General features: G+C 36.8%; 1 protein-coding gene across 1 annotated transcript in view; it reads right to left on the bottom strand.

Moving 5' to 3' along the window:
- The window catches only part of OTOG (otogelin), a 111,711-nt gene that overhangs the window by 76,552 nt on the left and 16,078 nt on the right, over window positions 1-19,081 (bottom strand). The window contains exons 9-18 of the mRNA XM_049820916.1: window positions 17,968-18,098; window positions 17,013-17,119; window positions 16,029-16,138; window positions 15,071-15,196; window positions 13,684-13,792; window positions 12,777-12,823; window positions 11,757-11,902; window positions 4,153-4,285; window positions 2,999-3,176; window positions 1,063-1,187 (exon numbers count right to left, since the gene is read on the bottom strand). Coding sequence (XP_049676873.1) covers window positions 1,063-1,187; window positions 2,999-3,176; window positions 4,153-4,285; window positions 11,757-11,902; window positions 12,777-12,823; window positions 13,684-13,792; window positions 15,071-15,196; window positions 16,029-16,138; window positions 17,013-17,119; window positions 17,968-18,098 — 1,212 coding nt within the window. The remainder of the gene's footprint in view (window positions 1-1,062; window positions 1,188-2,998; window positions 3,177-4,152; window positions 4,286-11,756; window positions 11,903-12,776; window positions 12,824-13,683; window positions 13,793-15,070; window positions 15,197-16,028; window positions 16,139-17,012; window positions 17,120-17,967; window positions 18,099-19,081) is intronic.

Raw genomic sequence — 19,081 nt, forward strand, 5'->3', positions numbered from 1 at the left:
CCCGTTGTTTCAGTTGCATAAGGCTGCAACCACGCCCAGAGCTGCTAGGTTGGGGTAGCACTATCGCACAGGAGAACGAGCAGTATCAAATAGGTACACGAGAAGCACCAAACAAAGCACTCATCTGAATATCTGAATTCTGAATGCATTAAATAATTGTGCAATAGTGGTCAAAAATATGTTATATTAGCACACCCAAAAAGAGATAAATTTTTATTTCCCACAAAATAAGAGAGATGCATAAACTAGGACTTCAGAATTCCTTTTCCAGAGTTTCTGACTTCCTGTACAGGCCACTTTTGTCTACATTCATGTCCAGACCCACTATGAAGAATGCAGCTTCTTAGTGCTGCATAATGTGTAAAGACTTAGAAGACAGCATGACGTTGTAGCAGGAGACATAATGATTTCCTAGCACTGCTGAAATTACAGACAAAACCTTAATCAATATCTTACCTCTGTATCTCGCCTAAAAGTGTGTACAGTCCAAGACAAGTGGTAGAAACTGTGAAATGGATACAACTGATGATCTACAAAGGTCACCATTATTAAAGGATGTCTTAGTGACCATCTGTGGTCCTCATGGCATCAGCCACTAGCCTCATTCCCCAACTGTAGACTTTCAGCTGAATGTAAAGGCTGGCAGTGCATAAGTATCTTTCTCCTACTCATTCTCCTTCACAGCAGACAACTAAACCAAAGGTTTAATTTGTTCAGTATTTTCAAAAATGATTACTGCAATATTTTTGAGTTTCCATCTTAACTAATCACCAATATTAGACATACCACAAACCTTTAACACATGTGTAGCTTTACACATTGTAATTGCATACCAGAAATAAAAAGGGAGTATTGTACGTACCTCTGCAAGAGAGAAAAATACTGAAACAATACTCTACATGATTTGTCAGGGGATCGAGCTCAACAAATGCTACCTGTAAGTATTCATTTTTTTCAGTGGGTAGGACTGGTTATTACTTTACCTGATCCAACTAGGATAATCAGCACAGATGTAATAAATAGAAATGCATTTGTCAATAACAATTGACCTTCACTGCCCACCTGCCTGCAGATGAATATCACAGGGATCCATTTGCGAACTATCATGCATGAGAATGCATGCCGATGAAGTTTTCCATGTGTTTCCAAACAGCTCTGGGGTGCTTTCAGTTACTCCAACTGGAGATCTTATACAAAACAGAAGTCAGTCACAAAATATACACTGAATTTACAAAATGGTCTCAGTTTTACCACCCCCTTCACAAGAGCTGATTTAAGTTCCCCTTCCACTGTTCTATATTCTCAGGCACTCTCCCATAAAGCACTGCCAGCTTAAGTTTCAGGACTCCTCTTCCTTTCAGGCAAAAGCCCAGAAAAGAAAGAGAAATATCTGCTCTAGAGCCATTAGATACTCCATAAGGAAGGACAGATGAAAACAAAGATCCATTTTCACAAAACAGAAGGGAGCACCACTGTCATGAAAGCCTGCACTCTCATTCATCATTGAGGAGGCAGAAGTATATCTGATCCATTTTTATCTCTCCTCTACCTACAATTTCCTGTCTGTTCCTGAGTAGCTGACTTCCCAGGCTCTCTAGTCCCTGCAAGAAAGAAGAAGGAAGAGAAATCCAAGAGTTCAGAGATATAACTCCAAAAGCAACAGGATAGATATCCATGAGGCCCAGGTAAGCAGAGGCGCAGCAGAAGCTGAAAGATAGAAAGACTTTGATCAAATTAACCAAGACACATTAATACTGTATAGGGAGAATGACTGAAACAGTGCATTTAAATATGGGATGTGACACTCCAGGGAAAAGATTGTGTTAGGCATACAACCAGCAGTATTACTTCTGGTAAAGTAGCTGGGGTGGAGGTATCGCAAAGGACACCACCGTCTATGGCAAGTTTCCCAAACCTGGTGTGGATCAGGTGTTTTGTGTACATGTCAAGACGCTTGCACGTTATGTTTGGTGTCATGTCTCAGCACAATTCATAAGTTCCTGTAGTTTAAGGGCTTTATTCACAAACATCAACTATTGAAAAAGTCCAAACATCGTCATTAAAAAGACACAACAAAATTTACTTGATTCAAACAGAGAAATACTTCCAAGTAGTTTTACATAAATAATATCTCTTGAGATCCTGTATCATGTTTTTGTAGTCTCATTATAAACAATATTCTGATAATGCTTTTTAATCTATAAGATAAAAATTGTTAAAAAATCCACTATAATATGTGTGTGTGTGTTTTTAAATGGGATCTATTATGGAAAGCTTTCTCATTTTCCTATTAGTTTCATTTTTAAAAATTCCAACTCTTTTGAGAAAAGACGTTCTCCTACTTTTTTTTCCCCCCCTTGGTCAAAGAAATATTCTGTCATGCTCTAAATTCATGTTCTCCTTCTCCTACTTCCATTAGGCTATTCGATGCCCTGGAAGCCAATTTTCTTCAGTATCTGTAGGAAACATGCTGCAAAGCAGCTGGACAAACAGCAATCTTGACTGTAGCGCTCAGGCAGCTCGAACCACCTTTCGCTGCACTACAACAAAGTGAAGCTCAGGCAACAGCCAATTCCTGTTGCTGGCCTGCAGACACTGAACAACAGAGGCTCTGTCAGAGAGAGCAGATCAGAACTTGCAGCAGAAAGTAAGAGCTGGAGAGAGATAAAGAGGCTTGCAGGAAGGCAGAAAGTCCCTTATATAGGCCACTCCATATTTTGGACAAAACTTTTCAGATAAACTAGCACTTATGAGTCATATATATTTTACTGTATTTTTATATAAAAATATTTTAAGCAAAACCTGGCTTGATATCCTATAGTTGAAGTTACAGATTTTCTGTTAGCAAACTAAAACCTCCTACCTATTGCACTAACACAAAACTTCAAAATAAATTATTCTTGGTATCTATCCATTCAGCTTCAGTACACACTTCATCTACCACTCTAACTGTAGATATTCATATACTGGCAAATAAAAATCTTGCAGCTATTCATACAAAAAGTCATCCTCCATATTTCCATTGAAGGTTCCACAAAGGCCCACAGTATCATCTTTCCACCGTCCATCAGCTTGAAGATAAAGCCTCAGTCCTTCTCTGTCATACAGTATCTGTAATCCAATGTGTGTCTTTACTTGAAGAAATAAAGAGGAGAGTTTCCGTATTTCAAATAACTCTGGTGAGTAAAAACAGAGATTGTTGAAAGGCAAAGGAAACCTGCTTGTAATTTGCATTTTGTTTCTTGTAATTTCAATGTTTGTGTTGTATATTATTTTTATGTAAGTTACATTTTTTTCCTATTAAGGCCCTATTTTTCCCTAATCATTGATTTCTCATGCAAGGTTACACCAATTCAGACTTTAAAGAAAACAAGAAACTTATGACAATCACCACACTTTTAAAAAATGCAGAGTTCACTGGAATATTCATAAAGGTTCAATTTAAAGATACAAACATTGCAGACCATTTATTTTAGACAACCTAATCCTAACACCAGCAACGTGCTTCCTGTATTAAAGCCTTTTTTGGGAAATTCCCAAAGAGCCAAGGGCCCACAGACATCAAATGTACTAATGATTTGCTTATAAAACTCTCACTGAAGCTAACATTGAATCTCACAGAACACAGTCACGTATTCATATGTGGAATACTTGCTAAAATATTCCAGGTAGGGAGAGATTTAAAAACTCATTGAAGCAAAAAGAAGCAAAAAAAAATTTTGCCAGAAAATCTGTAGCTTATCTGCAAGGGGAAAGAGGGCTCCTTCTATTTATATTTACTTGAGTTGCTTACAAAAAAGTGAACAGAAATTATCCAGTCAAGAATCAGAGAAAAGAATTTCCCCTTAGAAAAGAACTAACCAAAATGGTAAATGTGAGGGATGGCATTTGGACTTTAGAGACAGAACATAATCAATCTTAATATAGACACTAGCCCAACACAGTTACTGTATAACTCCTACCAGCTATAGGTGCTATAGCTGCTATCAGCAGCTAATTTGTGAAACATTTCATAAGAAATTAAAAATGTTGATATTAACCACTTAACTTCAGTATGTTAGCAATATGGACAGTATCACAACATACACATATGCCATTAAAATACTGCTTTAGTGCTTGAGAGGAGTTAAATGCTCACATATTATTCCTTACCATCTGCATAAGGCAGGTTAATTTTGTATTGGTCATGGACCAAAACATCTCCTGATTGAGTCAGAGTCACTTGCCTCTTGGGGTCCTGCTTAAGAATAAGGGTGATTGATTGGATACACGATCCATCCTGGTTCTACAAGTAAAAGCAAAACAATTTTTTAAAAAAATTAAGTAGGATGAATGTTAAATAAGAGTTTGAGTAAAGCTATAATTAGTGGGGAATTAAAAATTTTCAGTTGTCTTGCTTCTTAGCTAGCAGAGTGCCCTTGGAAAACATAAATCTTTACAGCTAAGTAAGAAAAATTAGTTATTTTGAATGATTTCATAGGTGTTTAAATACAATTCTAATCTGTTATGCAAATACAGCTCAAAAGTGGGATTTGGAAAGAGAAACTTAAACAATTCTTAAAATAGCCTAGTACAAAGACACCTACAATTCATGAGACCCCATGATTAAAGACCCACTGAGGCTGAGTGAATGCTCACAAACAAGGCTGCATTGTCCACATAGCTGTGCACAGAAATCAGTATTTGTACTTTAAAGTGTTCTGATATACCCAGGTTCTTTTAAAGCATATTTAAGATATAAAATTTTTTTAAAGGTAAACAATAATGAAAGATAGAAGCATCTTGTGAATCATTATTTAAAACAGCATTTAAGTTCATTATTTCTGAGAGGAGTTGTGGTGTATGTTCATATGCTCCCTGGATGAATATTGATGAAAGAAAGGCAGCATTGTGTCAGCATACAGTATCACGACATCCAACTGGCCTGACTTGCTTATTTTGTTACTACCAGTCCTTATTCTTATTTCTATTTTGGTTCTCCAAGTCAAAACAATATATAGAAAAAACATGAAAAGGAATATTGCATTTCAGTCTGGATGAAACATAATCCAAAGAAATCTTAGATCAACCTCATTTACCTCACTCTACAGTGGAACTTAATTGTCAACATTACCAAAAGCAGCTAATTGACTGAAAACCTAAAAAAAGTATTGAGACTCATGTGCTAGAGTTTCACCATATAAAGAAGCTACATTCCCTACACAAGAAAATTTCACAACAACTTAAATACCAAGAATTGAATTCAAGTTAACTGCTTTCAACAAAGTGGAAGTTAACTATAGTACAACACTTGCTCTGTGTTAGGCTGGATTTCTTTTCCATTCATGATCTGGTATATCATTTTCAAGTTTCTAAGGAACACATTAGGGCCTATGCTGATACATAGACAAAGTGGTTTTTAAACATTCAGCCATTTTTTTTTAAACTTTAATTACTTTTAAAGGTGGATGATTCCAATGCAAGACATGAAAGCCCACATGGCCTGTACTTTATAAACTTCAGCATGAAGAAACACCCAGACAGAAAAGCCTTTAAGACAGCCTAAGAAAAGTCTTAAAACAAGTTCTGAAACTGGTTGGTACCTAAATGAAGTCCCAAACTACTTAATATTCCTGCATGTTTTATATTACTGTAGTGATCTTCAACTAGTCACCATACCACACAGGTAGAAAGCAGCACAAGTCTTGGGCCTATTGCATATCAAACATTTTCAACATATCACAGTAACAAGTACACCTGTACTAAATAACATGGCAACTAGCCAGATAGATGATTAACACTAGTCAGTTCCTATCAAAGTTTCCAGGCCAGGACTTCGACCTTTCAGAAAAACTACAGGTACTTTGGCTTTCAAAGCCAATAAGGAAAGAATCTTCATTAATGCATGCTTATTAATCACAGAAGATTACCAGATTTTTCTTAATAGAATGAATTTGATCACTGCTGAATTTTTTAAAAAGAATGTTCTATCTCAGAGAATTAGGTAGAGGTGAATCGAGAGATGACTTGAACTTTACCATGTCAGCATCCTGTAATTCACTTTGATACATGCTGAAAGACATCAGAATCACAGTACACCTTCTACTTTCTCTTTGCTCTGGGAAGGAATTAAGTTTCTGGCACTCCTGCTATACTCAAATCTCTTTACTATAGCTTCTAAGGCATCAGCTTATTTACATTGGCTTAATGTAGCTGGATAAAGTGAAGAGACTGCCTATTCCCTGCCACCTACAGAGCAAAGAAGCACCCAATTGCTGTTTCTTCCGCTCAGCCTCCTTCACTGCATGACCTCGTAACAGTTTAAAAGGTATTCAAGAACAATGACAAAAATTGGGTCCAGCCGCTTTTGGCACACTGTTCAGTTTACTCTTAATTATGCATTTTCAATGTCTCATAATGTCTTATATACCCAAACATACAAAAACATGTCTGAAATCACTTAGACAAAGAGCAATCTAGGTCTCACTGGAGGATATTTCTCATTGATTGGATCTGGGCCTGAGCTGTAGTCCAGAAACATCCAGAAGAGGTGCAGGAGGCTGCACTTTCAGTCCCACTGCCTAGAGTGAAGGCATAACTGATGATGAAATACTGAAATGTTAAGCATCTTCAGTGCTGAAAGAGGCACTGAACAAGATTTAGTAAAAAGATCCCTACCTTTGGATAGTCACACTAACAGCAAAATTATAGTGTGAATAGCACCATTCACAGTGCAAACAGATTAGGATGTTCAGTTTAAAGATTTACACTTTTATCCAACTCTCACTGACTTTCACTGGGATTTGCCTAACACAGGGCAAACGTTGCCCTACTCATTGAAAACAATTACTATAGCTATAAGGATCTCTGAACACTAACACATGGCTTTGACAGATGCTGAACTAGCACAGAGCAAATCATTTGTCAGTCCTTCAAGTACCATGGACGCACAAGTACACACAGTGGTGTGTACAAACTATGTTGAGAATTTCTCCATGTCTAAATAATAGTGCAAGAGCAATCTTTCACCAACAGTTGAAATGATAAAATGAAACTTGAAAATAGCAAATTATTAAAATAACTGCAGATATTTCATCAGGTCAACCAGCTCTTTTGGACTGATAGTGAAGACAGACGTATACATTGTGAAGCCATGCTCTTGTAGCTTATTTTGCTGTCTTGCCTCTTTACCAAGAAATTAGGTTTCTGTTGATATAGAGAACGAACTGCTTATTGCTTAATGATTGTCTCTCTGTAACTTTACGTACCAGGGACTGGTGTTTGTCAGGGGTTAAGCCTGTCAGTGACTGGTACTTGGGAGTGATGAGCAAGAAAGAACCATGAGCGATCACAAAACTTAATTAAATATTTGATGAATTTATGATCTTGTTGAGAAGGCACAAGTAGAGGCCTTGCTTGAATAGATAGGGCCAGAAAAGATAAGAACTCCTGCCTTTGTTCTCATCCTTGTAGATAATTTAGCTTAAACTAGCCATATGGTTCTACACCACTAATGAAAACTTAGATAATAAGAGCAATAACAAGCACTGATGTATCAAAACATGTAAAAGACCATACTGCACAGAATCACCTGAGGAGGGTCAAATAGCGGACAAGTGAGGAAGACTATGGAAGACCACCAGAGGACTCCTGAAGACCACCAGAGACCTTCAATTCACCTGCGTAAAGGACATTTGCATATGCTAATAGTTTCCTGGAAAACTAATGAATATGTATAACATTTCTCAGAAATCTAGTGAATATGTAGGTAGAACACGTACTTAACCTGCACAATTAGATCTGACAGTGTGCACGATAGGTGGAGCAATGCCCCATGCATCCAGCGCTGCCGATGAAGAATACCTACTTAATAGTTAATCAAACTATTGTGTTAGTTTCTTTGAATCACTGTGCATATCATTCAGCAACAGTGGCTACATATAGACAATTTTGTCGACCTTTTAAGAAGCTGAAAATAAAAGAAAATAAAAGAATAAGCATAGGGGACCACAGACAAGAGAACAACCCACCATAGTATATACATTACTACACAATATTGACAAAAGCTTTATTATTCCTTCATGCTGAAACTAAAGGAGAAATTCTGCCTGACAATTATTCTCTGTTCCAATGAACTGTTTCTTTCACAGCACTATCCCTGCCAACTTTCAGCAGGTGTTTTCACAGGAATGGCCATTTCTCTCACTAAACACTTAAAAAAGATTTCTATGTTCAGAAGACCTTCTCATCATACAAACTACAAAGCCAGTGAGGTTGTCACTGAAACTCAGATAAGGTTAATCTGTGCTGATCACTTGACTGATCCTCCTTCCAAAAAGTGCTTAAACAAAGTTTCACATCATTTTGAAATAACTTGTTGTCTGATGACTGTTTATGTCACCAACTCTAAGGCTCTAGATGACTGGATTCTTTGTGATTCAGAGAGCTAAAAATCTCCCTAAGTATTTTCTTTCTACATTTTTTAATCTACTTGAGTGAGATGGGACTGATAAGTTGCTTTTTTTTTTAAAAAAAGCACATAAAATCTTAAACCATCGGGAAATATGAGATACTGCACTACAGATCTTTTAGCTTCCCATTTCAATTCATTAATTTTTATAAACGGGAACAAGCTAATGGATGGTGCCTAGGGAACTGTAAAGCAGCACTTCTACCAAGTGGTACCAGCTAGCTGATAGTTAAGACAGTTGAATAGCTGCACTGAAGCCCCACATTCTTGCATTAATAGTACACAAACTGTTCTCACTGCCCTCTCACCACTTGTACACTGATAATTAAATAAGCAGCATGGAGCCCTGCAACACACCACAAAAGCCACTGATCACCCAGTTAATGTCTAGAATGCTTCACTCAAACCTCTGTAAAAGGCTGTATCTATTAGGGACTGATCAGGTTCGTTTTTCTAAAGGCTAGGTGAAATATGAAGCCCAACATGTAGTAAAAGCCAAGAGAATCTATTTGTTCGCCTACAAACCACTTGGACACAGACACATTAAGCAAAGTCCCTAAGTCAGGGTGAAGAAGATACAAGAATTACTGCAAGGCTCTTTGTAGTCTCAAAAGTGCTGCAGAAAGCCAACTAATTCAACTATCACTTCCCCAAACAAAAGTATCGCCACAACAACTAAACCAAAAGGCACATTTCTGTCTTTTGCAGAGATAAGTGTTCTGTAACACAAAAGGGAATGAGACCCATAATACATATTCTGCACATTGCCATGGCAGATATTTGCTCCAGACCTCTGTTGTCCATTGACGGGCTTTTCAACAGGTCAGACTGAAAGGTATCTCACTGTGGGCTTCCACAAAAAGTCAATCATGCCTCAACTTTTATTTGATAAAAAAGCTGCCTACAGTGGTTTTTTTGGGATCCCCTTTGCTTATCTTCAACCATATAGTACAGGACACAGCTTCAATATACAACCACCTTCCTCAACCTTCTTTGACTCTGCGAAGTTCTGAGAATATTATGCTGACTGAACAATATTATGCCTATGTTGAATGCCTACATTTATCTTTTGTTTCTCAGCTATTCTATTTTTTTTTTTCTTCTTCTAGATGATGATATGAACCTAGCCAATGACTTGGGATCCCAAGGTTAGCACACAATGAAGCCAGCTAAACTCAATGAAATCAGAATAAGCTAAGTGAAATGTGCACTTGAAGTGGGGAATTGTAGCATGATCAGATATATTGCATCTTGAAATAGTCTCAATCTTCCTATCAACAGGAAATAACTGGCTGGATCACCAGATTCTTCCCAAGCCAAACAACAATGCACACAGAAGTAAAAGCCTAGAAGTTTTTTTAACATGCATGTTCTTGCCAAGATCTCATTTCACAGCCCCCACTGTAACTCTTCTACTTCAAGGAGCTCAAGGCTATTAAGAGCATAGCAAAGTAGTCATATTCACAACACAAGAATCCACTTGTTCAACACTGGTCTACGCCCTGTCACATAACTTCACCTGATGTCCTGGTGCACTTCTCCTAGGAACCATAGAAGAGATAGTAGGACATTTCCTTGCAAATCATCCACTTGGAAAATATATTTGGTCTCTATCTAGTGAAGCTATTTTTCTTGCCTCTCAACTTTTATCACTGAGATGAGAAGGGGGCTCCACGTGCTCAGTCTCCCATCTCTCACCTGGACTGCAAATAAATCATTTCTATTGTAATAAACTTGTCAATGCCGCTTTAATATGACTTCCTTCTGCTTAAAGGTCTTTTCTGTCACATAGAGAAGTGGGTTTTAACACACAAGGACAGAAAGACTTTACTGAAATATGTCTTTAGAAAATGTGGCATGACAACTAATATGACCATTTTTATTCTCAGGGAAATCTCAAATGCACAAACAATAGAAGCTGCAGAGAACAATGAATGTAATCATTAGTTTAAGAGGACTTAGAGAATCCCACATTTATTTAGAACACAAAGGAAAACTAGTAGAATTAAGCATAAGTAGTTACCTCCACAGAAGTAAAAAGTAATGGTGCTAAATCTGATTTTATGTGAAGTATGTAACTGCAGCAATATCGAAGCTCATCATGATAAGAACTAAAATTCAGGCCTAACATACTGTATATGGTCTAGAAATACAGCAAAGAGTCATCTTTAAGTCTATATACACTTCAAATATCTGTGCAGTTGCTCCTAGGTAAAAATTGTTACACAAGACCATTGGAGACAGAACATAAATCTGACCAAGATATAAAGTTTAACATCTTGCTCCTACAGCAAGTCCAGCAGCTTAATAAGTAGGCATCCACAGGAGCATTGTGACCCTAATACAAATGTGGGCCAAATTCTGAGTTCTACATATGCACATAAGGGCAAACTCAGTGAGAAAAGCCCAACTGCAGAAGACAGCTCAACTCAGTCAACTACACTTCTCACACCACCTATATATGTCTAAGGTCTATTCTAACTTGCCTTAACTTCCTCAAAATTACAAGACATATCAAGACTGTAGTAAGAATGAAATGCTGTAGTGAAAATCTTACCAATGTTCTATACCTCACACATACAACATTATAATACATGCTCAGAAATCCGTGTACACAACAACAAAGGAAAAAGAATGGGTCTTGGACATAAAGCAGATTAAATATTTAGTAACTTCTGTGTCCAGTATCATAAACTTTCAAATATAAAGTAGGAGCACCCTTAGTATCAGCTATATATATGCACATGCATGTTTGGTTGAAATAAATTATACAACTTAACAACACAGATGCATACATATACCTATATCCGAAAGAGCTGTCCCAAAAGCTATCCAAAATTTTTCATATTGATGTAAGTAAAAGTGAATTTCAAGCTGCAAGAACAAAGCTGAAAGAGAAATCTATATTCAAGGGACAAAAAAGTCATTCTTCCTTCAAGCAGTAATAAACAGTAGGCTTCTTTTCTGCTGGATGCAAATCCACAAAGATGGACTTAGAAAGCTCAAGAAAAAAAGTCATCATCCAGAGTTTGTTGCATGAACCACCACATGCTATTGAATGAACTCAGTGAACACTGAATCAGAATGCTAGCATAATATTTCCTATTTACTGCAAGCAAACATGACAATTTCTGTACAGACTTCCTCTACACTGTTGCTGAACAACTATTTCATCATTAAGAAAAGTTGTTGTTACTGATTAATTTAAATATATTCAATTGCAGGTTTTTTTTTGTTTTTTTTTTTAATACTTCCCCTCCCCAGTTAATAAACCTTCAGGATATTACAAGAAAGTTCTAAGCCTTACCTGTCCACAAGGAGCATTTTGCAAGGATATGGTAAACACCCCAGATGTACGGCTTTTTGCTAGAATATATTGGCAGGTAGCTTGGAAAGTGTATTTGCGCCCATCAAAGGTCATGAAATGAATGTCTCCTGAAACCGAGCATTCAGCTGACAAACAACAAATAACGTATTTAAGTATGTAGAAAAGTCAGTGTACTGTCAACAGTTATTACTGCTGTAGAGTTCATACACTACGATACATGCTGTAACTTATAAAATTGTATTCATATTATAACCAGGTACTAGGAGCACTGTTAGGAACTGAACCTTACCCTTGCTTTTGTTACGGAGTTCCTACCTAATGCCAGGTCAGGATACCCAAACAATTCTTCCCCCAAAAGGAGGCAATAATACATTCTGGGTATTTGATTTATGGCTTCAAAAACTGATTTGCAGAAACATTAAGCACTTCAACAGTTAACTGGTAACTCTGAGACCAGCGCTTGAATCTATTGGCAGCTTTAAGAACCTTGAGGCCATGGGTACCTTTAACATGCAAAATCCTTTTGGCCTTAATCTCTATAGTTGAGCTGCCTGTCTGTGAAGTGAGAATAACACCCCTCATTCCACAGACATACTGTGAAAATAATTAACTGATATTTGTACAATACCTAGATATTACATCACTAACCGGCAATACTGAGGTGGGGGGGTGGAGGTGGGGGGGAGTAATCTTGCCATAAGTCTGTCAAATGAAGACTGCAGAGAAACATTTAGTTGAATGACAAGAATGACCAGGTAGTGTCATCTACCAAAGACATTATGGTGATGTATAGGGAGACACATTACTGCGCTAAGTTGAAAGGCAGATGCCTGCTGTTCAGACCATTTTAATATTTAATCTACTGTGTGTGTAGATGCATTTATATTTAGATAGAAATAAAAATACAAAGTATATAGTGAAATATCACATTAAGATCTAACAGTAATATTTTACTCCAAGCAAAATTTCAGTTATTAAGTATTCAAGACTTTCACATACCTGGACATGTAAGATTTGTACAAATCCACTTTCCTCCAGTGCAAGTGCTGAAATAAAAACAAAAAGATTTCTTTTTTTTTTTTTTTTTTTTTGTGAAGTACATACAGCTGTCCCTCAGTTGTTCTTCCTGGATTCCTTCTCTATGAAATGAGCACCAAGTGTCTCGAGTCTCACAAAAGGGTGCAACAGAGCTATGAGAGTCACTAGAATGCCTGGAAGCTGTAGCAAGAACTTGTCACGAGTATATGCTCAGGTGAAATTTCATCCACGCATCCAGTAACATTCTTCTCTCTTTTTAGCTCCTTGATAACAATTCTAAAACGTTAAGGATTACTAAAATTGAGAAGAATAAACACAAACAATTTGAATCTTATTACTTTAAAAAAAAATAGAACTGTTGTGAAGAAGTTCCACATCTGCAAGCTCACTGGTTTTCTTCAATAAGTTGATCCAATAAAAGGCATTATCTCTTCCTACAAACTTTTCTTTTATAAAATTAACTTAGAAATTCCCAAAAGAGCAGCTTAGTGTCATAATGACATTAGACTCTGTGTCCAAGTGAGACAACACAAAGAGGAGACAAAGTAAAGTCAAAGTAATTCTCCTGTTAAGATTTTGAATTCTAGATTCCTTTTAGTTTGAGGCAGAGTTCAAGGTGAAAAGAATACTAAACATTACAGTATTCTCTGCAATATCTGTCATTTGCTCTTATGCCACATTAATAGCTCTATAGCTTCTTTTATCTTTCCCTTCATTGCAAAACATATAGAGAACAACAGTTTTTTGTATATAGAAACAGTGAGGACTTATCACCTTCATTCAATTTTTAACTGAAAAAGGCCTTAAAGAAGTTATCTCATGACCATGGAAGGATTAAGTCCACAGCATAAAAAGAAAAATTACTAACCAGTTATTACATTCCTCATAAACTACTGAACCCATTTCAAATAAACTTCCATGGTAGTCACAAGGACAGTCCATTGGCTTGACACACAATTCATTCTCATAAATTAAGCCTAGAAGAAATAAAACAGCACCAAAAAATATTGAAATATCTGTACAGATGGCTGATGGTGCACTAACAAGTACACCCAAGAACAACATAAATGGTCATGTATTATAATGAACCTCTAGACTATTTAGTAGTCATTTTTGCAGAATACACGTGCATTTGAATTACATTAAATAATTCATATTACATGGACCAAGTCCCTACATTGCTTGAGATACACTAACAATAGTATGAATAACACGTATTTAATATTGGGTGAGAGGGGGAGGAAACCACCCCCACAAAAAAACCAAAAGCAAACACAGAAACACCAAACCATGCTGCTTTGAGTACCTTTGTCTTCTTTTTTGACACCTTTACAAATCTTTGCCTCTATGTTTTAAGGCACTGTTTGGTCCTTATTTTACTATAATGTTTTTTTTGCCCCCCCGCCCCCCCTTTTTTTTTTTTAAATTATTCCACTATTAGAGAGTCAGAAGCTAAAAGTCTTTACTAGCTTATAAAAGATAAAATATATGACAAAGATGATTATCCTTATAAATCATCAGGGTATGTATAAAAAGCAGGACTTGAAGATCCACGGCATAACTTTCTCTGTCATCTTTTACATAGAATTATGTACCCAAAGAGAAGCCAGTAACAAGGGGAAAACTGGACACCAAAGTATATTTTGGTATAAGGGTAAAGTTTTGCTATAGGCCACACTGGTAAATACCTTACTTGAGAGAGCCATACAGCAGTGTAAGAATCTCAGTATCAAAACCAGTTTCTGGCCACATGAATGATTTTTAGCCATGTCACATTTCTGAGCTCTCCTAAGCACTTGACCTTGCAGACATTCTTCTTCAGAAAAAAAGAAAAAAACAAAAACAAACCGAACAACAAAAAACCCAAACCCCACGACGCCACACCACAAAACACCCCAACAGAACAACACACCAAAATTACCCCCAAAGAACCCCATGCAGTAACCACCAAAATCAGGAGGATGGCTGCCCTGTCAACAACAGAGCAAACCGATTTTTAACTCAAATTGTGAAGCCCTATGGCTAGAACATGGATCTGTCTTGAAACCTATTCCCACTTGTTAGAGGAAGGAAAAGGATCTCGTCAGTTATGAGGAAAACAGGGTAATTCATCCACACTCTGTTGTCACTGCGTTTACAAAGAGCTCCTCTGAATGCCTTAACCTAGCCAGGCTATATAATTATGTAAACTTGGGGGAGAACAATCTGAATGTTATATGGAATCAAATAATACGTATTTGAGAAGCAAAACTTGCCATCTGGACAGTAGCACCCATCAATGCAGGGAAGCTCACTGACAATGCACTGTGATTGTTGATGACATGAAACAGGGCAACAGTTGATGCATTCATTGTAGGTCAAGGGTTCAGCACAGGTAATCACTGAAAACAAGAAACAGGTACAGAAATGAAAAAGTATTGCGCTACTGCCTCAGGGCTTAAATGGATCGCACATGTTTCTTTCAGCTATTTAATTTTTGGTATGTCGGTTGATTATCTGTTGTCTAGATCAATGAAACAATAACTTTCATAACACACACAGAGAATATACATACATTTGTATTCTGTCCATTAAAGGTGCATTGAGAAGGAATAATCTTAAGTTACACCAAAGAACACTCAGGGAAACTTTCTCACAGCAGAGCTACTTAGATACTCAGACCAGCAAAAGAACCGACAGAACATCCATTAAACATTTTTGGAAACACGGGGGAAATCTTCTGTCAGGAATGACAAAGCAGTTTCGACCCTGTGTTCCTGACAGGCAGAAAAATTAGATGATCTCTTTCAAGCTTACCTTCTGTGACTTCCAAGATGAAGACTTATGCAAGTGTAATCTGAATTTATTTTAACACTCATGACACACATTTTATGTATCAGAAAGCCATGAAGACTTTGACAATATTTGAAAGAGTAGCTCTATGAAAATACAAATGTTAATCACCTTCAAGAATCTCTGATGTTTTAGTGAGAAGGTTCTTAAAACATATCCTAATAAGCTTAGTGCTTTAAATACATTCAGTACAAATCATACATATAAAAAAGAAATTCCATTGCATTTATGTAGCCTTTGACTGAGCCCATAGTTATGCATTCACCAAGAAATATACGAGTTCAAAACTGGGAGAAGCACAAAGAAGTAAAAGTATAAAGAGCACTCTTTTCAAAACACAACTATGAAGCAGTATTTCCAAGTATGAAAGCATCTGCATACCACACTGCTGAAAGTGCATTCGCCATCCATGAAGTGGCTTTCCTGCTTGGGCACATGCTCTGGCATATTCAGTTAATGCTCGACACCAAGTTGCATTATCAACTGCTGACCTTACACAAATAAAAATTGACATATTATTTTCTACCTATATTCAAACATGCAATCATAACCTCATAAATGCTCCTGCATTGCATACAACCATGTTCATCGAATCTACTTTAATAATGTTCTAAAGTACTGCATTGTTTGGCTAGGTTAAAAGTCTTCAATGGATAAGACATTCTGCCACACATGAAGATAGGTCATCAATGTATTTGAGACCTGACGCCAATTTCCTGAATAAATCCATGAAAGCCAGAGATACAGCAGTATAAACAGACTTGAATAAAGGTCTTGATTTTCACAAAAGGAATAACATCCTTCAGAAAACTCACAAGAAGAAAGTGTAAGATTTCTACCAGTGAGTCACCATGGTACAAGAAATGGAAATAATCTTCTCCTGTCCTGTCTGTTAATTTAACTAGTCAAAACTGCTTGGATAAGGACCATAGCAGGTTGTGAAATGATAGCATAAATTCAAATAGTTATTAAATTCTTCTTTTCATTGAACTAACATATGGCTTGCAGATGCCAAACTAATCTATTCACTATTACTTTTCATTAAGGTTAGAAATACTGACTTTGCACATTCAAAAATCAAACAGATGCCATATTCAAGGGAAGGTACACTAACAACTTATGAAAATATCTGGGCCTAATTTTGGTCATCCTTATACCAAAACAACCAAGATCAACTCCATAGAAATTTCTGGCAGTAAAACTAGAACAAGCGAGAACAGCAAGATAATAACAGAACGTTAGGAAAAAAACTGATATGAAGAAAAGGACACACATTAGTTCTGTTAACATTTACAATTCATTCTCATGATACAAGGACAATGTTTTTTAGAACAGCTTTGGAATTACCCAAAAACATTCACTTACATGCAAAGATCATTGGTGCAGCTTGCCATAAAAGGAAGAGGACTCACGTATTCATGACATTGTTCAAACGGGGGATGTAAGAGGATATTACACAGAGTATATGCCCTCTGTAATGAATGAGATAGCTGTTGTGAATAGATGATTTTCAAAAATAGACCTAAGCAGAATAGAATATTATGGAAAAGCAGAACAGACATCTCAGTCTGTGACTAGGAATCACTTTCCACTGATCAGCTAGAAGCAGTGGCTAGCAACATATTGCTCTCCATACCAGAGTATTCATAACATTGAATCTTTTATCCAAGGTCATACCCAATAGTAGTAAAACATACTCTTTCCCAAGAAAGGCATAGACAATGTTACAGCTAAGCCCAGACAACCTAAAATAGTCCTCATTTTAGTTAAATTACACAGTAAAAGGCAACAGAAATAAAACATACCTGGCATCAGCTTTAGTTTCAAAGCACTTCATTTCAGGGCTATATCTTGAAAATATTACTTAAAAGGAAAAACTACTTCAATGTGATGGACAAAAGTAACAATAACTGGTTTTTTTTTTTTTAAACACTGGCAAATTAACTGTGTTCTCATTCCATTTTTGCCTGCCTGCTTCTTTCTATCCTTCCTAAGGGAAGGAATTGGAACCAGCTCTAGAATGCACTCCTATTTTACAACTTTTCACTCATTCAGCCCCAGATTCAAACACTTCTATTGGCTGCTATGCAGACAAGATAACATTTGAAAAGATCAAAAATTAAATTATAAACTCATACAGAAGAAAAGTAGGGGGAAAAGGAGGAGACAAGGGAAGCTCTGCCACAGCAACCATTTTAATCCACTTCTTCAAAGAAGAACTGAGAACATTTCCAGCCTCCTTCAAAGTGTTAAGTTAAATTCTCACTCTAATTAGAATCACCAACTACTGTAGTAATAATCCTTTTGAGTTGATCCAAACCTGTAGAGATTCATGGGTTTGTGTCAAGCAGGGTGGTTCATTGAGAAGAGATTTATCCCAATTGGGTGTTCCTTGTGGAGGGTTTTCCTGCCAACTCTCTACGAATTCTGTTACATCATCTGTCAGTTTTCCTAAACAAGACACACACACACACACACGGTCACACAGTGACTTTGAAGAACAACATTTCTGTAGGATTTCCCACAGAAACATCTCAATAATCAAAACATCACATTAAGAAGAAAGCACCAAACCCTTCCTACAACTAAATCAATCAGCTGGTAGTCTGAAGACAATCTGATCCTTTTACAAACAAACAAACTTTTAAAAGTGACTATAGTAGGAAGGCTTTAGAATGGCAGAAAGAAGCTACTCGTGTGATTTAGGAAGGATGGGCTTTAGGGAGCAGGACTGTGCCTGCCACAGTCTTTGAATGGAAGAAAGGAAAGAAAAGCTAAAGTAAACTGTATATACATAGGTCTATGCTGCTACTTTATGTGAAACTTCCAGATAGTCTAAAACCCAAGAAAGATTAAGGCATTCCTGAGTCACTGCAAGGGTATAAAATAATTGTATACATTAACCAAGTAAAAGGTGTGACTTTTTCATGTAAGTAGAAATGTCCACACTAGCTTTAAACTAGTTAAGAAAGATATTATCTATCATAGACAAGTGGTGACATGGATTACTACTTGGATTACCCACGAATGCATATCTTGCCATGTCTTTCTTACTACTGCTCCCTAAGCTAATTGGATAAAGCTAGTATGCAGCATATTGACTTCTGCTACAATCACAGCTTTATGTGACTGAAATATCCTGAGAAAGGTGAGAAGATATAGGAGAATCTCTGAGGGCAATGAGCTACTGAACTTGGCATTTAGATTTATTGAGCAAACTATTCAATGGGGCCTAAGAGCTGATATTAGTGCAGGGCTGGTGCTTTCTAAAATTGAGTAGCACACTTAAACAACAAAGGAAACCTACTACATATTGTACTCTGAGCTCAGAAGTAGTACTCTACAGAAATATCCTAATTTTAAAGAAGGGCAGCAAAGAGTTAAACAGCCCAAAGCAATGATTTCCAGAAGTTTTTATCACCTAACTTGAGATA

Source organism: Accipiter gentilis, chromosome 17 (genome assembly GCF_929443795.1).
Source record: "Accipiter gentilis chromosome 17, bAccGen1.1, whole genome shotgun sequence".
NCBI classification, from domain to species: Eukaryota; Metazoa; Chordata; class Aves; order Accipitriformes; family Accipitridae; genus Astur; species Astur gentilis.